General features: G+C 37.8%; 1 protein-coding gene across 1 annotated transcript; it reads left to right on the top strand.

The window, feature by feature from the left end:
• Positions 1–1,627: 1,627 nt before the first annotated feature.
• LOC134671207 (coiled-coil domain-containing protein 170) lies at positions 1,628–21,512 on the top strand. Its single transcript, XM_063529004.1, has 13 exons — positions 1,628–1,754; positions 7,880–7,969; positions 9,140–9,694; positions 10,097–10,280; positions 10,718–10,890; positions 12,107–12,235; positions 12,651–12,722; positions 13,213–13,356; positions 14,676–14,780; positions 16,173–16,340; positions 20,734–20,844; positions 21,071–21,210; positions 21,311–21,512. Exons 1-13 carry the CDS (start codon positions 1,677–1,679, stop codon positions 21,510–21,512), a joined length of 2,151 nt encoding a protein of 716 aa, XP_063385074.1. The 5' UTR covers positions 1,628–1,676.
• The last annotated feature ends 5,699 nt before the right edge of the window (positions 21,513–27,211 follow it).

The raw sequence follows: 27,211 nt of genomic DNA, 5'->3' as shown, positions 1-27,211 counted from the left end.
TGCAAAATGTATTCGGCCCAAACGAAAGTACACCATTCTAGATATCTTGCCAGGCATCCACTCAATTTCATGTCTCTCTAATTGGACGCTTTTTTCCATAGTTCTCTGCGAATAGCATCTTGTGGGAATCTGATTGGAAAGTAATGAAAATTATTAATTTGAAATAACTAGGTAGTTTTTTTATAGCTCCATCTCATGAAATAAAAAAGGAAAATACAAATCTGTAAGAAGGAATTTATTTATAATTATATAGAAAATACCTAAACCAAACACAAGTTAATAAAATAGTCTACTTCATTTGGCATAACACCATCCCTATTATCCTCGCAATTTAAAAAGTCGTATGTTGTTATGAAAGTCGTATGCAGTTGTTACGTTTTAGCTTAGCACGGTAGTATTGAAAACAAATCGTCATGTTTTTTCCAAATTTTACTGGAGTTATCTGTTTACTACAAGTGAAAAGTGATTCCATTGTCCTTGGTATGAACTAAAATAACTTCTGCACCACTTCACGACACATGAATATATTTTTATTACAAAAACGTTGTTTTTATAAATCAATTTAGCCATTTGTCACTGACTGTCATCTCGGTCGCGTACTGAGATTGCCAATCGAGCAGTTTGTAAGTACCGCCTATCGCGGGGTAGTTTGCGTTGGGTCATAATTGAGCCGACAGAATACTTCCATGTATATCATTTCGCTGGTGTCTGTAATCAAATCTTGCAAGTTAAATTTGACCCACTTCCGGGTTTCCGATTGAGTTGAAATTTTGCATACATATGTAAGTCGGGTGACAATGCAATAATGGTGTCATGATCTGATGATGGAGACCGGAGATGGCCATAGGAACTCTAATACTGATAAAACAACGAAACCTAATTGTGTTTGGAGTTTTTAGAATTGTCTCGATGAGTATTATGTAGTTGCCTATGCAAAGAAAAGTACAGTCCGCGATAAAAGCTTGCACCAAAAATGAAATTTTTGCCAAAAACTTTTTCTAGTGCTAAAATAAGTGTTCCGTGAACAAAGTTTAGTACGAAACACGAGACAAAAATATAAATTTTGAAAGGCTTTATCTCGGATACCTAAATCTACAGAGAAAATTCTAGTCACGTATTGTAGCAAAATTAGGTCTACTTTTCTTCTTCTTGAGAACGTCAAGAAGTTAAAATTTCCAAATCTTTCGTAACTTAATGTCCCATTGAACACTTGAATTTTTGACATTCCCAGTTCTCGCTAATGAAAAAGAAATATTCTTGTGTCTCCTGTAAAGTTTTGTTTTTTAACATAGCGGATTTTACAAGCGCAACGACGATATTTAACAAAAGAATAAAGCTCCTGCGCCCAATAAATAGCCAACATTTCCGGGTTTAATCCGTCCACATTTTTACCTCAACCTAATGAAAAGAAACTACTTAGTAAACCACAAAAGAAAGCGGGATTCTCAAAGAAAACTGCAAAATTGCTTATAACAATGACAATGACTTACTAACAACAATAATCGATATTGATCAATTTTAGGCCTTAAACCTTCACAATAAGGTTTAAAATGTCAACACACAACGATGCTACAAAATCGATGCTGGTGTTTACATGACTACACGTTCTTGGCAACGACGTCGTCAACTGCCCCCAAACAAGCCGGGGCTCCAAATAAGCGAGACGTGTAAATACCATGGAAGACGATAAGGGGAAGGAGGACGCGGAGGATTGGAAGATTTACGAGGCCCTGTGCAGCAAAACACCAACTGAGGTGAGTGGAAAGTGAACCCAGGTTTTTGGGAGGATATTGCATAACTGGATCTGTTTCACCTTGAAATATTTGACCGTAGTTGTATAAGTACAAGTAGGTACATGTGGTTCTGGCGCCTGTTAATGGATATAGGTACCTATATTTTAGATTTTAAAGCAACTACATTTATAAATGTTTAAGTAGGCACGGTGAGCCAAGAAAGTGGTTTACCACTTTTCGACTTTATCAATCAGATGGTAGAGTCGAAAAGTGGTAGACCACTTTCTTGGCTGACTATACCTACAAAATAATCTGTTTTTATTGTACAGTAGCGTAGAAGCAAAAACCTACCTATTTACTTTCAAATGGTTTCTATAAAGTTTTTTCAACATGACATAAATAAAATTATAATACGTTATCCATCTACAAATACTTTTGAGATTTTTTGTAGGATAGGATGGTAGGTAAATGGCAACATTTGAAAGTCAATTTAATAGTGAAGTTGGGTATCATATGAAAGAGCTCGAGTTGTATTAGGTATGTATATAATATAATAAGAATAAGCAATGAAAAAATTTGAAAAGCTTACAAAAAATATGATCATACCTAAATACCTGCAGGAAATAGTTATTTGTTTTACAAGGGGGCAAAGTTGTTGTTTAACCGCTCGTGCTAATATTGATACCCGAGCAAGCGAAAGATTCCAAAATTGAAGCGAGTGGTTCGAAAATGGAATCTTGAGCGTTGCGAGGGTTTCAAAGCACGAGGGTTAAACAAAATTTGCCCCTGAGTGAAACAAAATTTTTCACCACACCAACCCGAAGCAAATATTAAATGTAAATATCAAACAAAATCAAACCTAATCAAATCCAAACGAATGTTATTAAATATTTATCATCCAAAATCATCACTTAAAAGCCAATTTTACCAGCAAACATAAGAAAACAACTCAAAATTTGCATTGGATTACTTTGCCTCACATGTGAATAAAATGTTACTTTGCTATCAGTTTTTGAAGTGCAAAGTAAGTCTTTCCGAGCTGGCGTGGTGAAAAATATAATGTATATTTTACAGAAACAACTTGTATATAACCTTTTTTATCGCAAATAAATGATTATGAATGAATGACGCCGCTAGCCTAGCACCCTTATTCGAGCGTATGCGCTACATACAGCTTGGCAAAAAAGAGTAGATATTAAAAAGTGGCAACACTGTAGCGTCGTCTTGTTTTCTGATATACATTGGTTTGAAAGGGACGACACTACAGTGTTGCCACTTTTTAATTTCTACTCTTTTTTGCCAAGCTGTACCTACGGTTTTTATCCCGTGATTCCCGTGTCATGGTCTAATAAAACATGGTCTTCTCTTCCCAGAGTGACACAGGCCTACGTCACAATAACATTGCCACTTTATTTCAACATAACATGTTACATGGGTACATTATACCTATGGTTAATAAGTTAAAATATTTCTTTATTATTTTATAATTTTCATTTATATGTATTTTATCTTAAATTTTACAATAACACGTCATTTTTAATTATTCGTTAGCAATATGTTCCGATTCACGAAAGAAATTTCAGACGTTCGGGTAATTCTGTTTACACTACTGGCAACACAAGATTACTACTGTCACATTTGACAATTCGGATCTAGATAACTTCATGCCCTGACCATAGACTTACAATATATAGAGACGGGGTCTCAGCGAGCTGTCACTGTTGCCACTTTTGTTTAGTGCAGGGGGGGGGACACTCGGAACATAGTTAACGTCAGTAAAGATGGCGGATGATGGCGTCAATTTAGAAAGAAAGAAAAATTGCGTAAAGCAGACTTCCGATTATGCAAACTACGTCATTAGATGTGTCACTATAAAATTGATACAATTTTAAGGCATGAATACAACATTGAGAAGGTTACATACCTAGTTTGTCAACACCTTTCTTTATTTATAATGTTGGTTACTTAGCAACTGTTGTTTACTTGTCAGACCAAAATAAATGTCGTAAACAAATTATATAAGATAATTATTCTCTATTAATTTTAAAGTGTAACCGAGTAAAAATGGAGCAAGCATTAAATACGAAAATAGGGAAATTAGCCTCCCAATATTACAACAGGTTTAAAAATTTTAATAGTGCTCAAGAAAATGCCGGGAGGTTTAGATATTCTCGAACGAAAAATGAAAAATTCCATCGTTAGCGCTGACTGCAAATAGCGATGAAAAGGACCTGTGTATAAGTTCGAAACTATAATAGTGCAATTTTAATTTTGGTCACGACAAGCATGTTCTATGACATTCTGCAAAAAATCGTGCGTCTTGATTCCGCTAAAGACACGTCGTGGGAGGAACTGGAGCGCATATTATGGAGGTACCTGCTTAGACAATGGATATAGAGTCAGAAGCTGCAAGCGGTAGATTCCTGCTATTAATAGGTACTATATTATCTGTATATACCAAATTGAAGGCAATAAAATACTTTACTATTACTTACTATTATGTTTCTGTTATATTCATTCCACTCTTTAAAACCTTTTCTACATAATATTAGGTCTACTTGGGCGGTTTACAAGTACATTTTTTGTTTGACTTCTTGTAAACAATTACAGTTATTTGTTACAAGAAACCAATCAAAAAATGGACTTTTAAACCGACCAAGTAGACCTAATATTATGTGGGACGAAAGTACACGTATGGATGCATATGTAGTTGTACACTCACACATACATACTTAGTTAGTTTCGGGGGAGAATCAGAGATGGCGCTTTCAAATGAGTTTCCATAAAATGCTTCAAGAGGGCTCTCTTTACCTATTATACTTACTTTACTCTTTGGTTTAGTGTACGATTAACAATTTAACACCACCTTGCTGTAGCCATGTCGATAAAGTCATATCGATAAACTATCGACATTTCTTACAATTTTAATTTTACTTCAAAGGTTTGACGATATCTAAAATGAACAAAAACGCTTTTATTCTTTATTGTGGTTATCAGATCACAATTTTATCGTCACGCCCCATCAGGGAACCAAGGGAAAGTTCAGATATTTAATTAAAATACATAAACACCTACTAAGATATGTGTTCCGCAATAATTGAAATATTTTATTATATTCTAATATATTTATTATTCATTAGCATTTCAATTATGTATATGTTTAACAAAGATATTGAAGCTTCAATTAATTGCTATTTCGTTCCACTGTGTAGCATTTATCGATATATAACATGATTAAAATCGACTTTTCACATCCCTAAAAGAGCACACATACACGTTTTTACGCACACATACACAGCCTGGATGCATCAAAAAAGGCAACACTTGATTTGAAGTTCACCTTGTCAACAGTATGGTTGTCCTTTTTTGACAAATGGCATTTTAAAAGAGCGAGGAGAGAGAAATGATACTAGTTGCTGCGCCGTCAAAGAGAACAGAAAAGGTAGGGGCCTTGGCCCTGACCGTCATCCTTGTCGAACGCGTGTTAATTGTTATTTCCATCTCGCTCAGTGTCAGCAGTTGCAGTGTTTTCCAAACTTTTCACGTCGTAAGCTTGGAAATTAATGTTTTGTTACGAAAATGGTTGGCTGTTCTATTCGGAAGTGTAAGAGTAGGAGTGAAAAGGGTAGTTTTATTTTACTATGTTTCTACATGAATAACTTAAAATTAATGCCGTTAAAATAATTTTCACCGTTGGTTAAAATTCTCCCACATTTTAAAGTTTGAGAACCTGTAAACAGCATGATGACGTAGGCCTGTGTCAGTTAGGTCATTCGCGAATCTCGGAAGAGAGTACCAGGCGGAGTATATATATTATTATACCATGTCCCGTGGTCCCGTGTTATCTATCGGCTACGCGTTGCTCGCGTTGTTGGCAGTGAATGTGTTATGCCCCTCCAGACTCGTGCGCGAATTGCAGCTGCGCGAACGAGTGTGCGCGCGGGCTTGAATTGCGCAAATATCCCGAATAAATATTACGCAAAACTCTGCGTAGAGGGCGTCACTATACTTGGTCAAGCAGATCTTGTCAGTAGAAAAAGGCGGCAAATTTGATAAATGTAGGCGCGAAGGAATAGCGTCTAATAGAAAATTTTAATTTCGCGCCTTTTTCTACTGACAAGGTTTGCTTGACCATCTATAACTCAATGACATGGCCTACCGTAAAACACGACAATCGAAAGTCCGGTTTCTGCCTTCCTATCACTCTTGCTTATTCGATCGATATCTTAGAGATAACGAAATTTCGCGTTTCCCGGTAGGCCATCTGGAAACAAACCGCCTTGATGCATCAATGTCATAGTAAAAACTTGTCAAAAAACTGTTTTATGCGTAGTATGTATAAGTAACTCTATGGTTTACTAAACAAATTAGTGCTGCACTCTAGCGGCGGAACATTACAATAATACTCCCTATTATGACCAGATTTGCTGATAGATGGCGCTATACACCCGCTCATTTTCTAATTGTGTTTGGGGTTTTTAGAATTGTCTCGATGAGTATTAATTGCCTGTGCAAAGAAAAGTACAGTCAGCGATAAAAGCTTGTACTAAAAATTAAATTTTTGCCAAAAACTTTTTCTAATGCTAAAAATAAGTGTTCCGTGAACAAAGTTTAGTACGGAACACTAAAAAACTATACTAATACTATCTCGTATACCTAAATCTACAGAGAAAATTCTAGTCTCGTATTGTAGCAAATGAAACTTCAAACTGAAACAGCTCTAGGACTCTTATTTATTATAATATACAGCCAGTGTTTATAAACTACTTTTAGATACTTATTTTAGAGGAACTATGTTTTTTTATCCCATTACTGGTTCCACGTCCATTATACCGTCCATTATACGGCACATTGGCAATAAATCTTATTCTGTAACAAGCAATGTAAATCTGTTATGACACAATTTTTGTAAATGTTTTTATGGAAGACAGATTATAAACTGAAATCAGAATCTGTCATGTGAGTTGTAAGCATGTTTTTGTCATGCAATGTGTAAAGGTATTATTGACCGCGACTATACCTAAACCTTCCTCAACAAAGAAAGAAGATAGGTGAAAACCACATAGGTACATACTTATATCCGTTCAGTTTTTGAGCATATCGCGAACATACAGACAGACGCGGCCGGGGACTTTGTTTTATAAGGTGTAGGTAAGTGATTAGTGAGCAATCGGGTGAATCGGGTAATTCAGAATAGACCTAAGTATGTCCTGTACTTCTGAACGTCGGGAAATTCCGGAAACCACCCATAATTCCGTCTCTTAGAGTTTATTTTCGAGATTAACCGACATTCGGAAGTATTTGGTATTATCTTATCAGAACAACACACTTAAGTAAAAACAGTTAATAAGTAGTATAGGTGTATCTAATTCATTTATAGAATGCTCCATCCACGGCTTATGTAGTGGTACTAGTATAGTTAGGACTGTCTAAGCCACAATATAATGCACCACTTTGTGCGTCCATAAGTTCCTGCGTAGAAGATTAATTAAATTACCTATAGCTTTAAAGCTATTAATACTTCATCACATGCATAATGATAAAAAAGGCACGGCACTGCTTTAAGTAATCCATCACATGTTCAAACGGTGCCTGTCAGTTAATCGGTACGAGCTACGTTACTGTAAGTATCGGCATTTCCACAATAAAGCCTGCGCTTTTTGCTAAATCAATTATGATCGTACTTTTACTACGATGCAAAGTAGCGTGCTCAAGACCGTACCATGCAGCGATTTCCCTGAAACTATACAGTTCGTAGCTATAAAAATAGCTTAACGGAATTCGTTTTTCCCTTTTGTAACGTTGTCGATATCGGAGCTGCCTAACTATGTACCTGCATAGAACCCCCATGTCGCAGTCTTTATCAGACAAATCATGTCAACAAAGTCATAATTTGTTTGGGTGGGCTTCCCTTTCCATGGTAATGAGAATGTCGTGCCTTTCGCGAGCTTGAAATAGCAATACGGGTCACGCAAACTTTTTAACAAGAAGTACAGCTTAGTAGTTGTCTTCTGCTCGCTTGGGTAGGACCGTCTGGCAATAAAACCTTGCCATGGCATTTTGTAAGTTATGACTGTAATTATAGTGCCACTGTTAGCCTATTGAAGCCGCACCTTTAATGAATAATTTATGGTGGACTTGTACAGATGGACGCGGACGTGGGGAATGACGTCGTCACCGCCTTGAGGAGCGATCTCGCGGGGCTGCAGTACAAGCGAGATAAATTGTTGTCTGAAGTGAGTATGCGATATCGGATCACCCCGGGCCAAAAGTAAGGAAACAAAAAACCTGGCGCTGTTTTAAATGGACGTGTGCCAGTACATTAGATATTTAAGATACAAAGTGCGGATGATAGGAAATTAGTGTTTTAAATCGACACGAGTTGCGAATTACCTATTCGCACGCGTATCGTACAACGTTTTACAGTAGGTACATATGGCCCTTTAAACTTTAGACATACGCACGGAAAGTCCTGTTTTACGCACTAGTGCGGGAAAGTAGGACCATATGTGTAGGTACTGTAAAAGATTTTTATTCGACAACTTCGACCTCAAAATTACGTGCGGCCTGTGGGTAAAGTAGCACAAAATATGAACATTAGAACAATATACCTAGAATCGTTTTTAGATATTAGAGTTATTAAAGGTACGTATTTAGTTCACGTTTGGCTTGTTTACATAGCATAGATTATATGTATAGATAGACTCAAAATCGGATCCGACGCCCTCTTTAAGATCCAATATTAGTAATAAGTAAATATCGGACTACACCATCGAAGGAACTTTTTTTTAAGTCATTTAAGTATTAAGATTTACGTCCGACGTTCTAGCTGTGCGCAAAACGTTCCAACTGATAAGTAAACAAGACTAAGTGCAGGCTGCAGGTAGTTCGAAAAACTCTGGCGGCTATAGTTCGTTTTTAGCATTTTTTTTAGCATTAGAAAGAACTCCACAGAAGCAAGCGTACAGTGTTTATCAGGCTCTTTAATTGTTAATAATTATTGAATTATCTAATGTAGCATGGTCAATACATATAATTTACTTCAAATTATTACCGCTAAAAGTGCCGGATTTGGAACCAGAAGCTTAATTACTTCTGCGAAGTTCTTTCAAATGCTAAAAAAACGGACTATAGATGATGTTGATGTCAACTTTAGCCAGTCTTCTCCGAGACCACGGGGACAACGCCGTCCTCGAAACGTCGGAGGCAAATCTTAAAACTTTAAAACTACTTAATTACGCGATTAATTACCGTCCTGTTGTACAATTTAATGATGTGTAAACATCGTGAAAGTTTAAATCAGTGTGTAAACCACCGAAGTCTGCTGATAAGGTAACAAAATTAAATTCATAAGTATGACATGAGGCATTTGAAACGTTAATTTCTGTATTCTAACAATGTTGCAGGTCAGCGATTTAAAGAACCAAATGCTTTCCCGTGATCAAAGAATTTTAGAACAGCAGGTGGAAATCGACCACCTGCGCGAACAGAATGCCAGGCAAAACGCGGTCATATCGTCTCTTAGGAAGAAAATTCAGGACCTCGAAGAAATACAGCGTACCTTACAAGCTGCTCAAGGGAGGAGCGACATGACAGTACAAACTTTACAGAGAGACAATCGCTACTACGATGATAAAATAAAAGACTTAGAAAAGAAGCTTCGTACTCTTGAATTAGAGTGTCATAACGAAGAGCAGCAAAAGGAAAATGCCCGCTGCCAGTTTCACGACTTAGTGCGTCGTTTGTCTGCGGCGTTGGACGCTGAATTCTGTGACACTACTCACACCCATTCCCCAGAAAGCCTTATAATCAAAGCGGCGGAGTTGGTGCAAGAAATAACAAGGCTCAAGAACAGATGTATGAACACTACGGAGAACTTGTCGAGTGTCGAGCAGGACTTTAGGAGTTGCCGGGATGCGTTGGAGAGGGCTAACGCGGACAAAGACATGCTGCAGCGACAGGTGATGTAGATTAATTTCTCGTCAATCGTCTGCTAATGTGAAATTTACCGGAAAATAGCATCTGGGCCTAGTCGCTTTGGAGTAGTACTGAAATAACTTTAGCTTTTAAAGCTCTTCTTGCTAATCCATCATTCATAATAATTAATAGCTCTCTAAACAGCCAGGCCCGGCCCTTTGGTACAAATGGATTGCTTTGAAAAGACTCAGCGTATATTGAGTATCTCTTTTGATTGTGTCATTTTAGCGTCTAGCGCACTGGATTTAGCTACTCTTAGTCTGATTGAAGCTTAAGTACATACCACAGTATAAGAAAGAGGCCTGCTTAACTTAACACTTCTTATAGGGCACCGCGACGGACTGCCAGTAACAATGATGTCTGCTTATCAAATCACAACTTTGTAGGTGACATCTCAATTGCTTGAGCTGGAGCGACTACGGCAGGAGAAGGAGTCGCTGTCCGTACAAACGCGAGTCCTGGACCGCGAGCTGCACGAGGCGCGCGAGAAGCTGTCCCACTGCTCCAAGAACCTGAGCGTCGTCACCGACAACGTCAACCAGAACGAGTCCATGATTGTGCAGCTGAAAGGTGGGTGGTAATTAAAGCGACGTCTTAGTTGCTAGATCTGGAGCGGCTGGGACTTGAGAAAAAGTCGCTTTAATATTAGTATTTCATTAGGCACGTTTCCGTAAAATATGTCATCCAAGACCTGCATAAGACTGACTACCCAATCACGCATGACAAAATGGTAATTGTAAAACTTATTGAATTCACGTACAACATTACATGTTCACCGTATTCTCGTACAACAAAAATTGAAACAGGTTTTCGAATATCATTAATCATTATTATCATTAACGTTATTTTATATCCATGGTGGGACAGGGACAAAATACGCCTCTAAACTCTCTTATCACGATATTCACGATCATTATAATAAACTTGTATCAGTCCTTGAATTAAGTCATTTATATCACAGTTAAGAAATGAGTGTTATGAAAATTTGTTTCTTTATATATTTTCAGAGGACCTCCGTCACCGCGACGAAAAATACCAAAGATTGCAAACGGAATTTCGCAATACGATGGAGTCAATCGCGATTCTCCTGAGCTTGCCGACGCGGTTCGTCGAGGCCCACGAAAGCACCATCAAAGACAGGATTCGAGAGATTCTTAGCGACAACAAGGATAAAACTGTGGTACGTACGAGTATAACACACATTGCTGATCAATGGTAGACTTTATCTCGGTGCAATAAGGTTTAGGAATGGTAAAGTTATATCCCTTCAGATGGCTAATAATTAGATTTCAAAAAGACTTCCGGCTGTGGGAGTTTGTCACTCAAATTGAAACTAATTCTTATTGCTTAAACCTTATTATTGCTTAGAGTCTGACCAGCGAGTCGTATCACAAGCTATGTTTTTAAATTCTTTTTAAATGGCAACTTTTTTTCCTATCAAATCATAGACCTATCCAAGGCCCCTACCTTTATTGTTCTATTTGACGGCGCAGCAACTAGTATCATTTCTCTCTCCTCGCTCTTTTAAAATGCCATTTGTCAAAAAAGGACAACTATACTGTTGACAAGATGGACTTCAAATCCAAGTGGCCCCTTTTTAGGCGACCCAGATTGTGCATGTTTGCGTAAAAACGTATATGTGTGCTCTTTTAGGGATGTGAAAAGTCGATTTTAATCATGTTATATATCGGTAAACGCTACACAGCGGAACGAAATAGCGATTAATTGAAGCTTCAATATATTCGTTAAACATAAACATAATTGAAATGCTAATGGATAATGAATATATTATAATGTAATAAAATAATTCAATTATTGCGGACCACCTATTTTAATAGGTATTTATGTATTTTAATTAAATATCTGAACTTTCCCTTGGTTCTCTCCTGGGGCGTGACTACAAAATTGTGATCTGATAACCACAATAAAGAAAAAAAGCGTTTTTGTTCATTTTAGGTATAGTTAAACCTTTGAAGTAAAATTAAAATTGCAAGAAATGTCGGTAGTTTATCGATATGACTTTATCGACATGGCTACAGCAAAGTGGGTCGCTTTGTTAATCGTACACTAAACAAAAAGTGGTCCCACTGACAGCTCGCTTGAAAGGCATCTGTATATATTCTTATATCTATGGACCTATCAAATAAGCTGTCATTTAATTTCATAGTAATTTTGTTGCCAGGTGCGGTTTTTCTTGAAACACCCGCGTTTTGTTTGTGACACGACTACTGGCTGGTCAGACTCTATTAGCTATGATTTAAAAATTAATTATTAATTAATTACTAACAATAGGTAGTTAATTATTTATGCTACTTACATGTAAGTACTACTTAAATTACTTAGTACCTATTTTAGTAAAAGTCCAAATCTTAATGATTTTTCACCTCTTGTTGCAGCAAATCGATGCGCTGCGCGAAAAGTTAAGCATGGAGTCCCAGCAGTTCAGCCGCGCGGCGCACGCGCACGAGCAGGCCGCGACCCGCGTGCGGGTACTGGAGGACGAGCGCAACATGCTCGAGGGCAAGGTACCGTGAATTGAAAAGTATCGTGAATAGGAATAAATGTCGGAATATGTATTACATGCCGAAGGAAAAAACACTCAACCCTATGATAATCTACTGGGTGAATTTTGGGTCGTGATCCCGACGGTTTCCCATGGGACAGATATGAAAATCGTAAAAATAATTTACTCCCGTGATTTCATATTTTTTCACGATTTTGTAGTTAGTCCCATGGGGAAATTTGTGACATTCAGGACCGTGACTCCAAAATCACCCAGAGTATAAAACCTTTTCGACAGTAGGTCTACCGGTCTACCTACCTAGGTAGGAATAGTCTGAGTCTAGCTAAAAATAGCTGTCTTTATTTTTTAGAACCATAATTAAGGTAAGTATATATTTTGATCTAATACCTACTCTTAAAGATATATTTATTTCATAGGTCCACAAGCTTGAGGCTGAACTGGCAGCGCTCGAGCTCACCAGAGACAATTTACGCAAGGACAAAGCTAATGTAAGCATTTCATTAGGAAGAACCAGAGACAATTTCAAATGATAAACTCTAATCTTTACACTATTATAAGTCGCGTTCTACCGAAATTAAAAGTTTACATGCATACCTTCTTATATTTCAAGTGCAGGGTCTTTTTGAAGAACGAGTGACGAATGGAATGATACGAAATAAGAAATAAACTAAAAACGAATGAGACGATCAATGCTGCTGCTACCCTTTGAACGAACAATTTCAATATAAAGTCCCATCATCAGATCTCGCTTCAGTTTATCAGTAAGCGAGCTGCATCCATCATAAACCAGTTCCAATCGAGTAACTTTTACTATATATATGATGAACACTAATAGGTACTACTACTATCTGAAACTCTTAACTGAACATCGGTGGACCTTATACCTTTTCAATAAGGTTTACAATTGATCTCTTTTATTCACACGGAAATCGCCAAGGCGTTGTTTTTTTTTTGTAAAATAATGGCTTATTGTTACAGTTTGTAGCCTTCCTCGAGCGGCTTAGCAGGACCATGAATATGGACGAGCTGACCCAGGACATCGGTATCGAGCTCCACACGGACGCCATCATGCATCGCGCCGAACAGCTGGCGAGGCTAGAGAGCGATAAAATCGTCGACAAGGTTAGTAATAACGAAAAAACATTTACTTATAAAAAAAATCTGTAGGACGCGAACCGCCGAACAAAAATATCAAACCAAAAAGGGCATCATGAAAGGGTGAAAAACACTGCTAGAGAGTAAATTCCTACCTACGAGGGCAGGAGCATCGCCCTGGTTTTCATATCAAATTATTAACATAGGGTGTGGTGTGGGGCGACAATCTGAGACAACATGGGGTAGTAATAAGGTGGTACTTTTGTGGAAGGTCTAAAGGTGCGTCTACATCTGGCGAACTCACTGTGAATAAGCCAGTCTGTGAATTAAGCAAATGCTGCGAAATCGCCAGATTTGGACACACCTTTACATGACAGTTCTCTAAATTGACAATTAATATTTTGTGTAGCTGCTATATTACGGATACTATGGCACGCTGCCTCGTCTACGCAGGGAGCGTTCTTTCCATGACTTGCCTTACCTTAAAGAAGTAAGATACATTCCAACAAGGCATGTTACACCAGGCATCGTAATTATTTAGCAATAATACTGACCGCTAATTAGAACTGAATTGGCACTTAATGATTTGACTATTTTATCTATTATCAATTTATCACGCACAGTATGCAGACAGCACGGTGTAAAACCGTAGTAATGAGCTATCTTTGGACTGCACCTTATTATTGTTTCCCCTTCAGAGTCACGAAAAAAGCGTATTTTTCATGACCGAGACCGAGGCACAAAAGCTACGAAAAAATGCTCCGAGCGATATCGCCTGACTATGACGGTTTTTAAGCCCTTGACAGACGTAGCGATAATGTACCGACAGATACTCGCTCGGATAGATTTTTTCGTAATCGTGACGTAAGAATGTCTCTACTACCATCGTCGATCGATGTACAGTCAGCAATGCTGTTCGCTTAGCACCTTTCCATACAAACTTTTATGCAGGGCTCCCCTTTTCTCTGTAGCTGACTGTACATAGCTTTCGATTAGACGTCGTCAATTTTACTTGGTTGAAGATTTGACGTTGATCGATCCATCGACTATCGATTTAAGTGATAACACTCTACGTAGGCCGTATTTAGCGCATTTAAGTAGTCTGACATTGTAATCATCATTCATCCATTTATTTAATTAAGTACCTATTACTTTGTTGTATCAATACATCCAAGGTAGAAATTTAAGTCTGATGTGGCATAAAGGTGCATCCAAATTTAGTGAATGCGAACGCGCGCAATCATGAAGGAAACAGACGTGCGAGCTCGCGGTGCGCTCGAGTTTCGCGGTGGATGCACCTTTAGTCGTAGGTACTACGCTACCTAAGGCACCATGCTTTTTCACAGACGGCCGTGGTGTACCAACTACAAAGACGGATACGGATCCTTAGGGAACAAATTCAAAGGAAAGACTTGCATCTGGACCTGTTACGGCGCAAACTAAGTGTTCAGGTAAAGTGGTAAATGGAAATGGTACACCGGTTACAATATCTGTTATATTAATTAACAATTTACAATAAAAGTAAACAAATCATTGTCAAAAAGTATAACTAATGGGACAGCTTTTAGTACTTATGTTCTTGACAGTGATTTGTATATGTAAGCGCCAAACTATGTGGTACAGCTACGAGTAGTTAAGTTAACGCATATTTGTAGGAGTAGGTATAATTAATAACAGTGTCACTTGTCAACATTGCGCTACGCTTTTTATAATTCAGAAAATGGTAGGAATTTCATATTTGATCTGATAATCAATGGGTTTGCTTAAAAACTTTGTCTGTGAAACCGCGAAGCTTCGCTTCCTAGCTTTGAAAAAAAAATCGAAAGTTATAAACCGACATTGTGGTAGAATGCTGAATATTGATTTTTGTAGTAATTTTACTTACGTACGTCGCACGTACGTCGGTACAGTGTAATTCGAGACATTGTGGGTAGACTATTTTCGACTTTCACCTTATTTATATAAAGGCGTTTGTATCGTGTTCTTAACAAGACACGCAGTATGTATAGTTACGAATGATACATGCAGTCAGAGACATATATAATATACTCTCTGATGCAGTCAAGATGCACTATAGTCTCGTAGTGCACGCTAACAAAATACGATGATTTAAAAGAATAAACCTAAATGAGTGTTATATATAATTATTTGTAGTAAAGTGATCGATCGAGTGTTTATTAGCATTCGAGAAATATGTACTTACCTACTTACTTAGACAAAATCGTGCTAACCCCCATGGAAGCGTAGTATTTATTATAGGTAGGTACCGACTAAAAAAAATAAAAGGATTTGACGTCTGTTCGTCTTACATTTCCGCTTCAACTCGTCACGATTTCAACCTAAGTCTCTCTATTAATGTTCAACGATGGAAAACAAATCTCGTTCGCGTAGTTCATTTGTTTGCTTTAAAATCTTTAAATGACCCGCGCGCAACCTTGCCTCCGGGCATAACTGTACAGTGTATACTTCCCGGTCATATTTGTATAGATAGCTACCTGTTATACAATTATGCATTACTCAAATGACTGTGATTATAGCTACTAACTTAATTATACCGGTATATTTGGATAGGCTTCTAATTATCAACACATGCACGCATAAAACATAATTGAGATCGTGATATCGGGTTCGTAATTGCTGGATTATTTACCTATTTATACCTCAGTTTACCTACGTTTGAGAAAACAAATACTACCTACTACGTAATCTATTTTTAGTGTCAAAATGTGTCTAAGTATTCCATAGACACATTTTGCGCCATGTAAATTTTATTTGAAATTTATAATTTAAGGCCATTTTGTTACATTACATTTAAGTCAGCCTACACCGTATCACCCTAACAGGAGGAGTCATCGCGCGTGCGCGCCGTGCTGCAGGCCGAGCGCGACGAGGCGACAGCAAGGAGCAAGAAGCTAGCGCGCCAGTGTGACAAGCTAGCCGCGCAACTCGGCGATGCCCGCGCACAGCTGCGCGATCTGCACGCGCAGGTCGCTGACGCGGCAGAGTATAAGGTGGGTGAGGAAATAGAGGGTCTATCTACCGTGGAAATCGAAATTTTGATTTTAGATTTACCCAGTAAGTGGTAGGCTGGCGCGGCTGAGTACAAGATAAGCGGAGTCAGCTCACATGCAGTCAAGTGGGACATCTCGCCCACACCCACCTAGGTAGCTGATGTGGCCGAGTAGGCACAACGTGAGCGGAATAAGCTTGCTCGGCAATGCGGCAACCTCCTGAGGAGCGCGACCGCTGATGGTGCAGGGACTTCGAAGCTCATACACGGGCAAACTTTTATCAGGTTAATGAGAAAACTCCGGATACATTCGATGGAGAAGATGATCCAACAGCTGCAGGTGCGATTCTTAAAACTGTGGCACTAAAATATTTGAATAGTATGATCAAAATATTTTAAGCCATTTTCGGTTAAGGATGATTTACTCGTAAATGACCAGTAGAACAGCAGCCTAGCACTTACCTACATTTGTAAATTACCGACTAATGATCGAGGACTGTGGATCAAAGTAAACAGTACCTATTTTTGATTTAAACTTATTCATATTTATTACCCCGATTTGCATGAATAAATGTAATGTAGGAATAATGTAAGAGCAAGGTTAAATGAATTTATACATCGACATCACTTGCCGTGATCTCATTCATCGGTCTAGTCTTGTCTTGATTTATGTATTCGATTAGACCAGAAGTTATGTGTATCATCATAATACGCCGAGTTGAATTACTGATCTAGATTGCCAAGAATTTCCAACTAAATAAGTACAAGGTAGTAAATTGTTGCTCCTTCTATACCTAATATCTAGTAACTATGGAGTCACAATGAATCATTGTATATTGGATATGTAATTATATTAGGTATCTACCTTTAGTTGTTCTATATTCTGAAAGCCTGGAATTTTCTGATCAACGACAACTTTTATAAATAGAATCTACCTGGTAGTAGTTACTTAATTGTGTTATTGTAGGGCGTAATAACGAGAGACTCAAGATTATTACTTACAAAGAACAAGTAGATTACCTACACATTTAGGTACCGATTAAATGTTTGTAGAAACTGCGATTTAATGTTTACACAATATAGTTTGCCATCGATGTAGCCAAGGTGACAATCGCTTGCGCTATGACAATAATGACAACGAAACGCTTTTTGTCTCTCTATCACTCTTCCATCTTATTCCAGTAACAGTTGTGTTTTGTTCGCTACGGAGCGTAAACGATTTTCATGTTGGCTACGCACCCTGCTATCTGATTCATACCTATAATATACAGGGTGATTTCTGGGTCGTGATCCAGAACCACTTTTTCTGACTCTGTAAATGATCCACATTATCATATGCAGAGATGTGACTTATTTGAAATACTTGTATTTAAAATGCAAAATACCTATTTTGTATTTTGTATTTAAATACCTTTTGAAGAAGACTATTTTGTATTTTATTTGAAATAGTTTTTGGGACCTATTTTCTATTTTCAAAATACAAAATACTTTATTGTAGGTAGGTAATGTAGGTAGGAGTTACAATCTCTTCTGATGTTCCAATCCTGGCAACTCTCTCATTCTTTTAACATGGAACTGTTGAATCTGTTTAGTAACGTCGCACATGACCACAAGCGTAGCGAGTGGTTAAAAAAGTGGAATCTTGAATGTTGCGAGGGTTTGAAGGCACGAGAGGACAAGAGAGAACTTTTCTGCCCTGGTGAAACACAAACGAGACGTTTTCATCACACTAACGAGAGGCATTATATTATACTAGCTGTAAAACATTACAAATTAATGCTTTAAAAGTTGGCCGTTAAAAACCATCATCCATACCTACGTCCTACCGGTTAATATGAGCAAACACCTAGAAATTTGCACTTTAGATAGAGGATTGATTTCAAAGAATAAAGAGAGTCTTTTCAATTCGGAAATTCCGAGTAATACTTTTTAATTCAGACTCAGAGTATCTTTTATCGCAAAGTATTTGTATTTTTAAAAAGTATTTTGAAAATACCTATTTCGTATTTTGTATTTAAATACAAATTTAAAAACTATTTTGTATTTTGCATTTGAAATAGTATTATTAAGGAAGTATTTGTATTTTGTATTTAAATACTTTTTATAAAGTATTTTTCACATCTCTGATCATATGGTATAGCCTGACAACAGTTTATTTAACCCTGAGATAGTGTCGCTGCAAACAGCTTACGTATGGCAATAATGTGTGTACGTCATGTATAGTCAGGGTCAGTCATATTTCGCTTGCCGAAAGGGTTCCGTCACCAAAAAAGTTTGAGAACCGCTGGTTTACTGTATATGCTACAAAGGTGCCACCTACGCAGAGCTTTGCCTAATATTCCCTATTTACCTATTCCTCGAAATCTGATTCTAAATACTTATTTAATATTAAACCAAACAACTAACCAGTTCAATACAACCGCACTATAAAATGTCAATCCTGGTCATGTCAACAACCAACTTTAAAACATTGTTTATTGGAATGCTATTGTTTATTGTTGCTGGTCCTTCGTCTTTTTTAAGCTGTAAGTATTTGATTGCATTCACTACAATTTCCTTCGCATCTTTGTATTTTTTGGCATTTTTTTGTAATAAAACCGTTTATATTTGAATATATTCGTAGATATTTTCTATTTGTTTACATCGGTGACATTCGATGACATCCAACGTTCGCTGTCAAAGAGTACTTGTTGCCAGTAAAAGAAATTAGTACCATTGAAAATCCGCAAAATGGCGAGGGTCAAATAAACTGTTGTCAGGCTTTAGTATTTGATTAAAAGATAATTACTTTAATTATTCTTATTTTTCAAGTAAAATTAATGTTATACTAAGTAATTATGGTCACCCTATGACTTTTGACATTTTATTAATGATATAACCGACTACATTAAGTACTCTAAAGTTTTACTCTACGCTGATGATGCCAAAATTTTTAAAATTATTAAAGATGTTTCAGATTGTTATTTATTACAAGAGGATTTATTTAACTTAGAGAAATACTGTACTGATAATAATCTATTTTTGAACAATGAAAAGTGTAGCATTATAACTTTCTCTAGGAAAAAGAAAAATATTGATCATAATTACACAATTTCCGGTAAAATATTAAATAGGGTAACGCAAATTCGAGATCTAGGAGTAATAATGGATTCTAAGTTGTCATTTATTCCTCACATTGATAATGTAGTTGCTAAATCGTTTAAGCTATTAGGTTTCATCTTAAGAGTCTGCAAACCCTTTAAAAATTCTTTTAGTTACATAACTCTCTATAACAGCTATGTAAGAAGTCGTCTTGAATTTGCGTGTGCTGTTTGGAAGCCATTTCATGCTGTCCATATTGACAGAATAGAAAGGCTTCAAAAGAAGTTTGTAAAAACGTTAGATTTTAGAACTGGACAAAATTATGTTGATTACCCCTCCTCATTGCAATACCATAAAATTCAGTCTCTTAAAGACCGCCGTGACTGCGTAGACTCGGTCTTACTTTATAAAATCTTAAATTCTAAATTGGAGATTCCCTCACTACTTCAAAAAATAAATATAAAAGTCCCTTTTATATATTTATTTTTTGAAGTAGTGATACTTAAAAAAATAAATATAAAAGTCCCTCGTGCGCGTCAGCGCAAATGTCGCAAAAAGGAGTTATTTGCTGTCCCGTTTAGCAGAACTTGCTATGCACGAAATATGTTTATAAGGCGTGCCTGTAGACTTTATAACGAATGTTTAAATCTCTGTAATATTGATGTTTTTTACTGTGATATAGTCTCCATAAAAAAAGCATTTGTTTGTGAAAGAAAATATAGCTAGGAATATATTTTATTAAGTAAAATATATGTATAACTAGATATTTTGTATATGGCGTATATTCAGTTAGTATAGTATAGTAAGTTAATAACTTTGCAGTTAAACAAGTTTTGTATTTTTTAATAATTAGAGAAATAATAAGCACCGATTTTCTGTATTCTCTGTAGCAATAAAAATGTAAAAGAAAAACCATAGTGTATAAAAATTTAGCACGATTATATTCAATTAAGGAAACTGTAGGTCTAACCTTAAGATGCAATGTTAAACCATTACGCATTAATGTAAATGACCGTTTGTTTCTTGATTCACAATAAAAAAAAAAAAAGACATGCGCTGTATGGAAAGCAACAAGACGTCACATTGAGTAGGGTCACCAACTTGTATGCAAAAATGTTTTTCCTACTTGTCATCTGGAAAATAATCATCATTATAGGTTATAAACAATAATTAACAACATCTTTAAGCTCATCTTTAGATTCTGTATGATATCTGGCTCTCTTGCTCCACGACCCCGAAATCACCCTGTATAGGTACTTGAAAGGGTTTGGAAAAATTCGATAGGTACTCTAATAAATCTGTATCGGCCACAGATAACTTCGTTGGAGAGGGCGCGCAAGATCGAGGAGCTTCAGAAGAAGCTGGACGAGGCAGAGCTGCTCCGAGCGCGGTACAACCGCAAAGTCAACGTGCTCAAAGACCAGGTAGGACAAGGGGCGTTCAGAAATCCCTTATAAACTCAGATTTAAACGAAGACAAACATTTGTCTTAAATCTGAATAATCGTATCGGCTTACTGCTAGATAATAACTCCTAAGGAAAAATCTCAATGGAAAATGAACTTATACATATATGCTGCAGAAAGCATTCTTGACACCAAAGCCGTGCCAATAAAATCCTTAGATCATGTCTGTGAACATTGTATGAGCAGGTCCGGAACACCGGGGAGACCTTCGAGCAAGAACGGACAACATCAGAGCACCAGATCAACATGCTACGCGATGACCTGGCCCGCACTAAAGAAGCGCTTGCTGAAAGTCACAGGAGAGAGGCTCAGCTCACCAGCTTTAGGTACCCACTTTTCAAATCTTGAGATTTTTGATAGACAATTAGGAGAAAAAGGAGCCAATAGTGAAACTAACATTAAACTTGTTTTTTTTTGTTGCTCTAGGAACTCAATAGCGAAACTCCTTGGCATCCTGGTGCCGTCATCGGTGTCCGACTTCGAGATGGTCTCCCGCCTGCAGAAGCTGATTGACGCGCACCACGACTTCACCGTGGTGTCGCGTCGGTACGACGACCCGACGCTGCTGCGGGCGTCGTCGCGGTCGCCGCCGCCGTCGCGCTGTCGCACTCGGACACCCGACAGGTAGTTGCCACTGTGAGATGGTTCTCCAACTGATCGACGCGCACCACGACTTCACCGTGGTGTCGCGTCGGTACGACGACCCGACGCTGCTGCGGGCGTCGTCGCGGTCGCCGCCGCCGTCGCGCTGTCGCACTCGGACACCCGACAGGTAGTTGCCACTTTGAGATGGTTCTCCAACTGATCGACGCGCACCACGACTTCACCGTGGTGTCGCGTCGGTACGACGACCCGACGCTGCTGCGAGCGTCGTCGCGGTCGCCGCCGCCGTCGCGCTGTCGCACTCGGACACCCGACAGGTAGTTGCCACTTTGAGATGGTTTTCCAACTGATTGACGCGCACCACGTTACGACTTTGCTATTATGCGATGGTATGACGGCCGAATGCTGTTGCGGGCATCGTGGCGACCGCTGCCGCCTTCGTCGATACCGCTGCCGCCTTAGACATGGTCTCCCGACATCGAAGATTTTACATAGCTGCGTGCACGGTTGAGCGATGCGCTATCGCACTCGGATACCTTAGGTGTAAATACGCATACATAGGTTACCTGGGTCTTGTAGTTTTATATCATACATATGTTATCGCCTAGCGCTGTAATTCGCCACTCTTCTGTCGTCGGTTTTCTCTCATGGCGGGAGAAGATTCCACCTTAGATACAGCTAGCTTTGTAGGCTAGTTCAAAAAATTTAACTATGTATATCTACTAGACAGATCGCAAATGGCCTTACCATCCGGCACACAATAGTTAACTATGTTCCAACTTATTGCGAACACTATTCAATTTGTATTTCTTTTCAGATCGCTCCGCTACGATGACTCGGGGTACGCGGACCCGGCATTTGATTTAGATGACGACCTGTACAAGGCTCGTGCTGGCTTGTGACCCTCGCGCTCCCGTCGCCGCGCTCGCTTCTAAGCCTGGAACCTCTTTAAACTATTAATGGAAGGTGGCACGAGTACAAGTTGGCCGACCATGTGTGTCACAGGTCACAGATGTCGGATGGTACAGTCAGCCAAGAAAGTGGTCTATCACTTTTCGACTCTATCATCTGATTGATAGAGTCGAAAAGTGGTAGACCACTTTTTGGCTGACCGTACACGGAATCGGCATTTGACTTGGAAGACGAGTTGTACAAGGTGCGTGTTGCCTTGTAACCCTCGCGTTGCCGTCGCCGCGCTCATTTTTAAGCCCGCAAACTCTTTTCTGGACCCTCCAAAAACCGGTAATAAAAACGGTGGTGAAAATACAAGTTTAGTCCGCCAGGCTTGACCATCCCATTAGGCGAGTCAAAAAGGCCACTGTTCAAAAATATAGACTTAAATAACTGTTCTGATTGTTCGCCCTGTTCGAAGCCTCCTGAACCTGTTACCTAATGCAATAGGATGGAAGCGCAAGCTTGATAAGCAGGACTTTCTTCTTAAACCTTGGTTAAACTAAAATTTGCATTGAACTCCCAAACAGATTTAAAGAATAATTAACATTGTAAATACAAACATCATCAGTATCACTCATCAGAGAATAAGTATGCTGTATATTAAGCTGTAGGCTGTAACCAATGCTGCCAACCAATTTCATCTCTTAGCACCTTGGCACAGTGACAAGTTATGTTACATACATATATATAAAAGCCGTGCGGGGTCAACTGTGACAAGGTACAAAGTGGCCCATAATTCAAATTGGGTAACTGTTAATGTATCTACATAAAACTAAGACAATATAGAAAGAATATAAGCTAATCAATTATGAAATCAATCTACATATACTCGTTTTACTTTAGCGCCAAATCTTTATCGATGCCTATTTGTTCATAAAACTTCAAACGGACAGTTCCTTGAAATCGAAGTGGTTATTTAATAATAAATGGTTTTAGCCATTTACGTTGAATTCAATAACACAGACAAATAATCAAACCCATTACTACCTTATGCCCCACACACATTATTCGTTATTTAATGTTGCTTATCTCCGCATAAACAACTTACTAAGTAATCATGTACCTATATCAATAATCATTAAAATAAAAACCACACATAATTTCTGAGTACGCAGAGTACGTTCGTACCCCAAACAATGAAGACTACCCTATATGGTTTGGCTCAATCAAGCAATCAGAAACAGAAAACTTTACGAAGTAACCCGCTCCAAATACTTATGCTTATTTTAATAAGTATCGAAATTAATTTAATTATGTCCTAATTTGTATGCTAAATTTGATAATTATAACTAGTTTCCTTTCCTTGCAATTAACCATTCTAAAAGCGGTCTTTTGTAGTACCTACGTAGGTTTTTATTTTAGGATAACTATAGATCTAAGTAGATTTACATAGCTATGATTGTCCTATAGTACGTTAAAAGTACCCCCAGTTTATCTTGCAAACTTACACAAGTTGATAATCATAAAATCATTATCAATGTTTATCGAGATTAAATTCCTCGTTGATCGGTCTAAACCACTTCCGAACAATTCAAAATACCTACAAGTATCACGCTTTCACATAATGACAATTTGTAGGTACTCAACTGTAAGCATTCGTAATTTTTTTTATCGAAACCTAATGGGTTAGGCAATTACTAACGGGTATATATTTAAGGAATCAAGTGTAGGTAATTAAATGCAGCCAATTTATTTTTTAGTGGTGCCTAATGTTCGTTGCTGTTAAAAAGTAATTTCACTGGTTTGCCTTGCGTAGGCCGCTGCCTGGTATGTGACAAAGCCACAAACTGCAGACTTAATGTCTCTGATTCAAGTAATATAGTTTATTTTATTACGTCCCTTGTTCCTTGAAAAAAGACACTAAATCCACTCGAAATATTAGAAAAGCCATTGAAGAAAGCGGATCTAGTGACCAGTTCAATTACGCACATTATGTTATTTGTCTTTAATGTTACGAGTACATTGTACGTACCTGTAATTAACGTGTAGTGTGAATTTAGTCTAATTGCAATTACTTTACATAATTGATCTCATTATGACAGGATGCAACTAAAAGTCTAAAAGTGGTTGTTCAGTTTGGTGTTACCAAAGAGAATAGATAGTATAGAGGGCTATTGCCAAAGTAAATTTTGTAGTCACGGTACATTTACTGCCATCTATCGACACACGATTAAAACTTAAAATAAAGTTGAAAATGTATAAATTAATCAAAATATGTTTATGGATAAATGATTTTTAATTTTTATTATTCCATACTGACCCATGTTCTTTCACTGATATGTGTTAAAATTGTTAAATATCAAACGCTGTCGTCAACGCCATCTAGGCGAGAATAGGCCAAGGATGTGTGCGCCATCTATTCGAGAATGACTTTTTCTTGATTTCCGAGGCACTTATTTTTCTTAGACTTTATTTATCTTATACGGAGTTATATATATGTCTGGTGTTTTACTTATTACGCTACGTCTTACGTAGGCGAACAACGCGCGAACGCGGCGCGGCGCGGCGCGGCGAAAGCGGCCGCCGCCGCGCCGCGCCGCGCCGCGCCGCCTGACATTCGCGTGCAAATCGCGCCGCACCGCGTTCGCAACGAGATCGCTTACGTAGGACACTTCTATGGGCATCAAAGGATTGATTTCGCCGCGCCGCGCCGCGCCGCGTTCGCGCGTTGTTCGCCTACGTAAGACGTAGCGTTAGGTACCTATTGTGTTACCAGTCTTCCACGTCTCGGTTGTTTAAAAAACATGACTAAAAAAATAAACTTAGGCCACTTCTAACCTCATTATACTTTAAAGGTATAATATGTATTTGTGTAAGTATTTAAATAAAATGTTAAATAGGTAGTCAGAAACCTTTTTCGTTGAAATAAGTCGTTTATTATTTATATAAGCTGTTGTAAGGTGTCACATAACCTGTCCCTAAAATAAAATTGAAAATGTGTTCAAATTGAGTCTGGTTCCTCAAAATATATTTATTAAGGTACATTTAATTCTACGTATGTGGAAAGTCTTACAAGTCTAATTATAAATAGCTCGTCTAAAAATAGATCTCACAGTACCTATGGGTATTAAAATATTGAATAAATGTTAAAATATAAGCGCACTCATTTATCTTTAATCTTGCTATCTTAAATGTATGGGTGCGGTGTAAGTCACGCTCTTCGCAGCCTCGTTACCTGTTATTATTTAAAGCTGACAAACCAAAGATGAGAAGTTATGATAAAAAATATAAGTAATGTATCATGTTTATATTCTTTTATTTCTCCCAACACCTTCGTGAAGGATATTGGTGGTTAAAACAGCGATAAGGGGTCATCCATTAATTACGTCACACCAATTTCTAGGTTTTTTGACCCCTCCCCCCCCCCCTTGTCACACTTGGTCACATTTGGCAAACCCCTCCCCCCCTAGTGTGACGTCACATTTTTTCTACGAAATCGCCAAATCGAATTAAGTAAGTACCTAAGTATTATTAATATTTTATCAAAATATTTTTGACGATATAAATATTAGTAATTTTATAACCCAGAACTGCTTAGGAAAGAAAATTAAACGATTAAAAACTATTTTCGTTTTAAAAACTTGTTATTTAAATGTACAGCAAACTAAATAATTTAAATAAATTTTCGGTTACTGATGAAGTTAAAGTGACGTCACAAAGTTTGTGTCTCCCCCCTCCCCCATGTCACAATATGTCACATTTTCTTGACCCCTCCCTCCCCCTAAACGTGTGACGTAATTAATGGATGACCCCTAAGATGCATTTAATAAGTTTAATATAACATCTTAGCAGATTTACCGATTGATAAAACATGACGCCGCCGCACCACCGCAATGTGCTTCATTTATTTATTTGTTTATTTATTTAAAATTTAAGTCGGGTAACAAGGCGCATATTACAAATAGGTAGATACCTTACAAACTAACATACAATAGTTATTTGTTTTACAAGGGGGCAAAGTTGTTGTTTAACCGCTCGTGCTAATATTGATACCCGAGCAACCGAAAGATTCCAAAATTGAACCACGAGCGTAGCGAGTGGTTCGAAAAATGGAACGTCGAGCGTTGCGAGGGTTTCAAAGCACGAGGGTTAAACAAAATTTGCCCCCGAGTGAAACACAAAATTTTCCACCACACCAACCCGAAGCAAATATTAAATGTAAAATATCAAACAAAATCAAACCAAATCAAATCCAAATGAATGTTATTAAGTATTTATCATCCAAAATCATCATTTAAAAGTCAATTCTACCAGCAAACATAAGACAACAACTCAAAATTTGCATTTGATTACTTTGCCTCACATGTGAATAAAACGCAACTTTGCTATCAGTTTTTGAAGTGCAAAGTAAGCCTTTCCGAGCTAGTGTGGTGAAAAAGTATTTGTGATCAAGCAGATAGAATAAACTAAATAGTGAACACGACCCTGTTTCCTACTTTACGGTTTTCTACTCATGGTGATACCTACCTAACATTTCCCTGTAGTACATGACTATAGGTAGGTACAGGGAACCTGCGTGAAGGGGGCTCCGCTTACTGGCGTGCAGCAGCAATGTCAAGTTTGAATATTCCATATGTAGATTAGACTAATCACAAGGGGCGGATCTTTCAACACGCGCGGATGCGAATAAGATTGACCTGGTATAAAATAATAGTTTCTAAATGTTTAGATCAAGTTTATATACTCGTACCTATGTTGATATTTGCCAAAGTGACGGGTAATATTAATATGGCTGATATCTTCGAGGTTGTTGAAATTTGAGGGTAGAAA

Source organism: Cydia fagiglandana, chromosome 1 (genome assembly GCF_963556715.1).
Source record: "Cydia fagiglandana chromosome 1, ilCydFagi1.1, whole genome shotgun sequence".
In the NCBI taxonomy this organism is placed as follows: domain Eukaryota; kingdom Metazoa; phylum Arthropoda; class Insecta; order Lepidoptera; family Tortricidae; genus Cydia; species Cydia fagiglandana.
Note: the sequence above shows the minus strand (reverse complement) of the source record. Positions and strands in the feature narration are given on the sequence as shown.

Bases quoted from the DNA above. Each gene is read 5' to 3' on its own strand.
- LOC134671207 (XM_063529004.1), top strand. From the start codon at position 1,677: ATGGAAGACGATAAGGGGAAGGAGGACGCGGAGGATTGGAAGATTTAC. The intron at 10,281-10,717 runs GTGGGTGGTAAT...ATATATTTTCAG, and splicing joins CATGATTGTGCAGCTGAAAG to AGGACCTCCGTCACCGCGAC. The intron at 16,341-20,733 runs GTGGGTGAGGAA...TATCGGCCACAG, and splicing joins CTGACGCGGCAGAGTATAAG to ATAACTTCGTTGGAGAGGGC.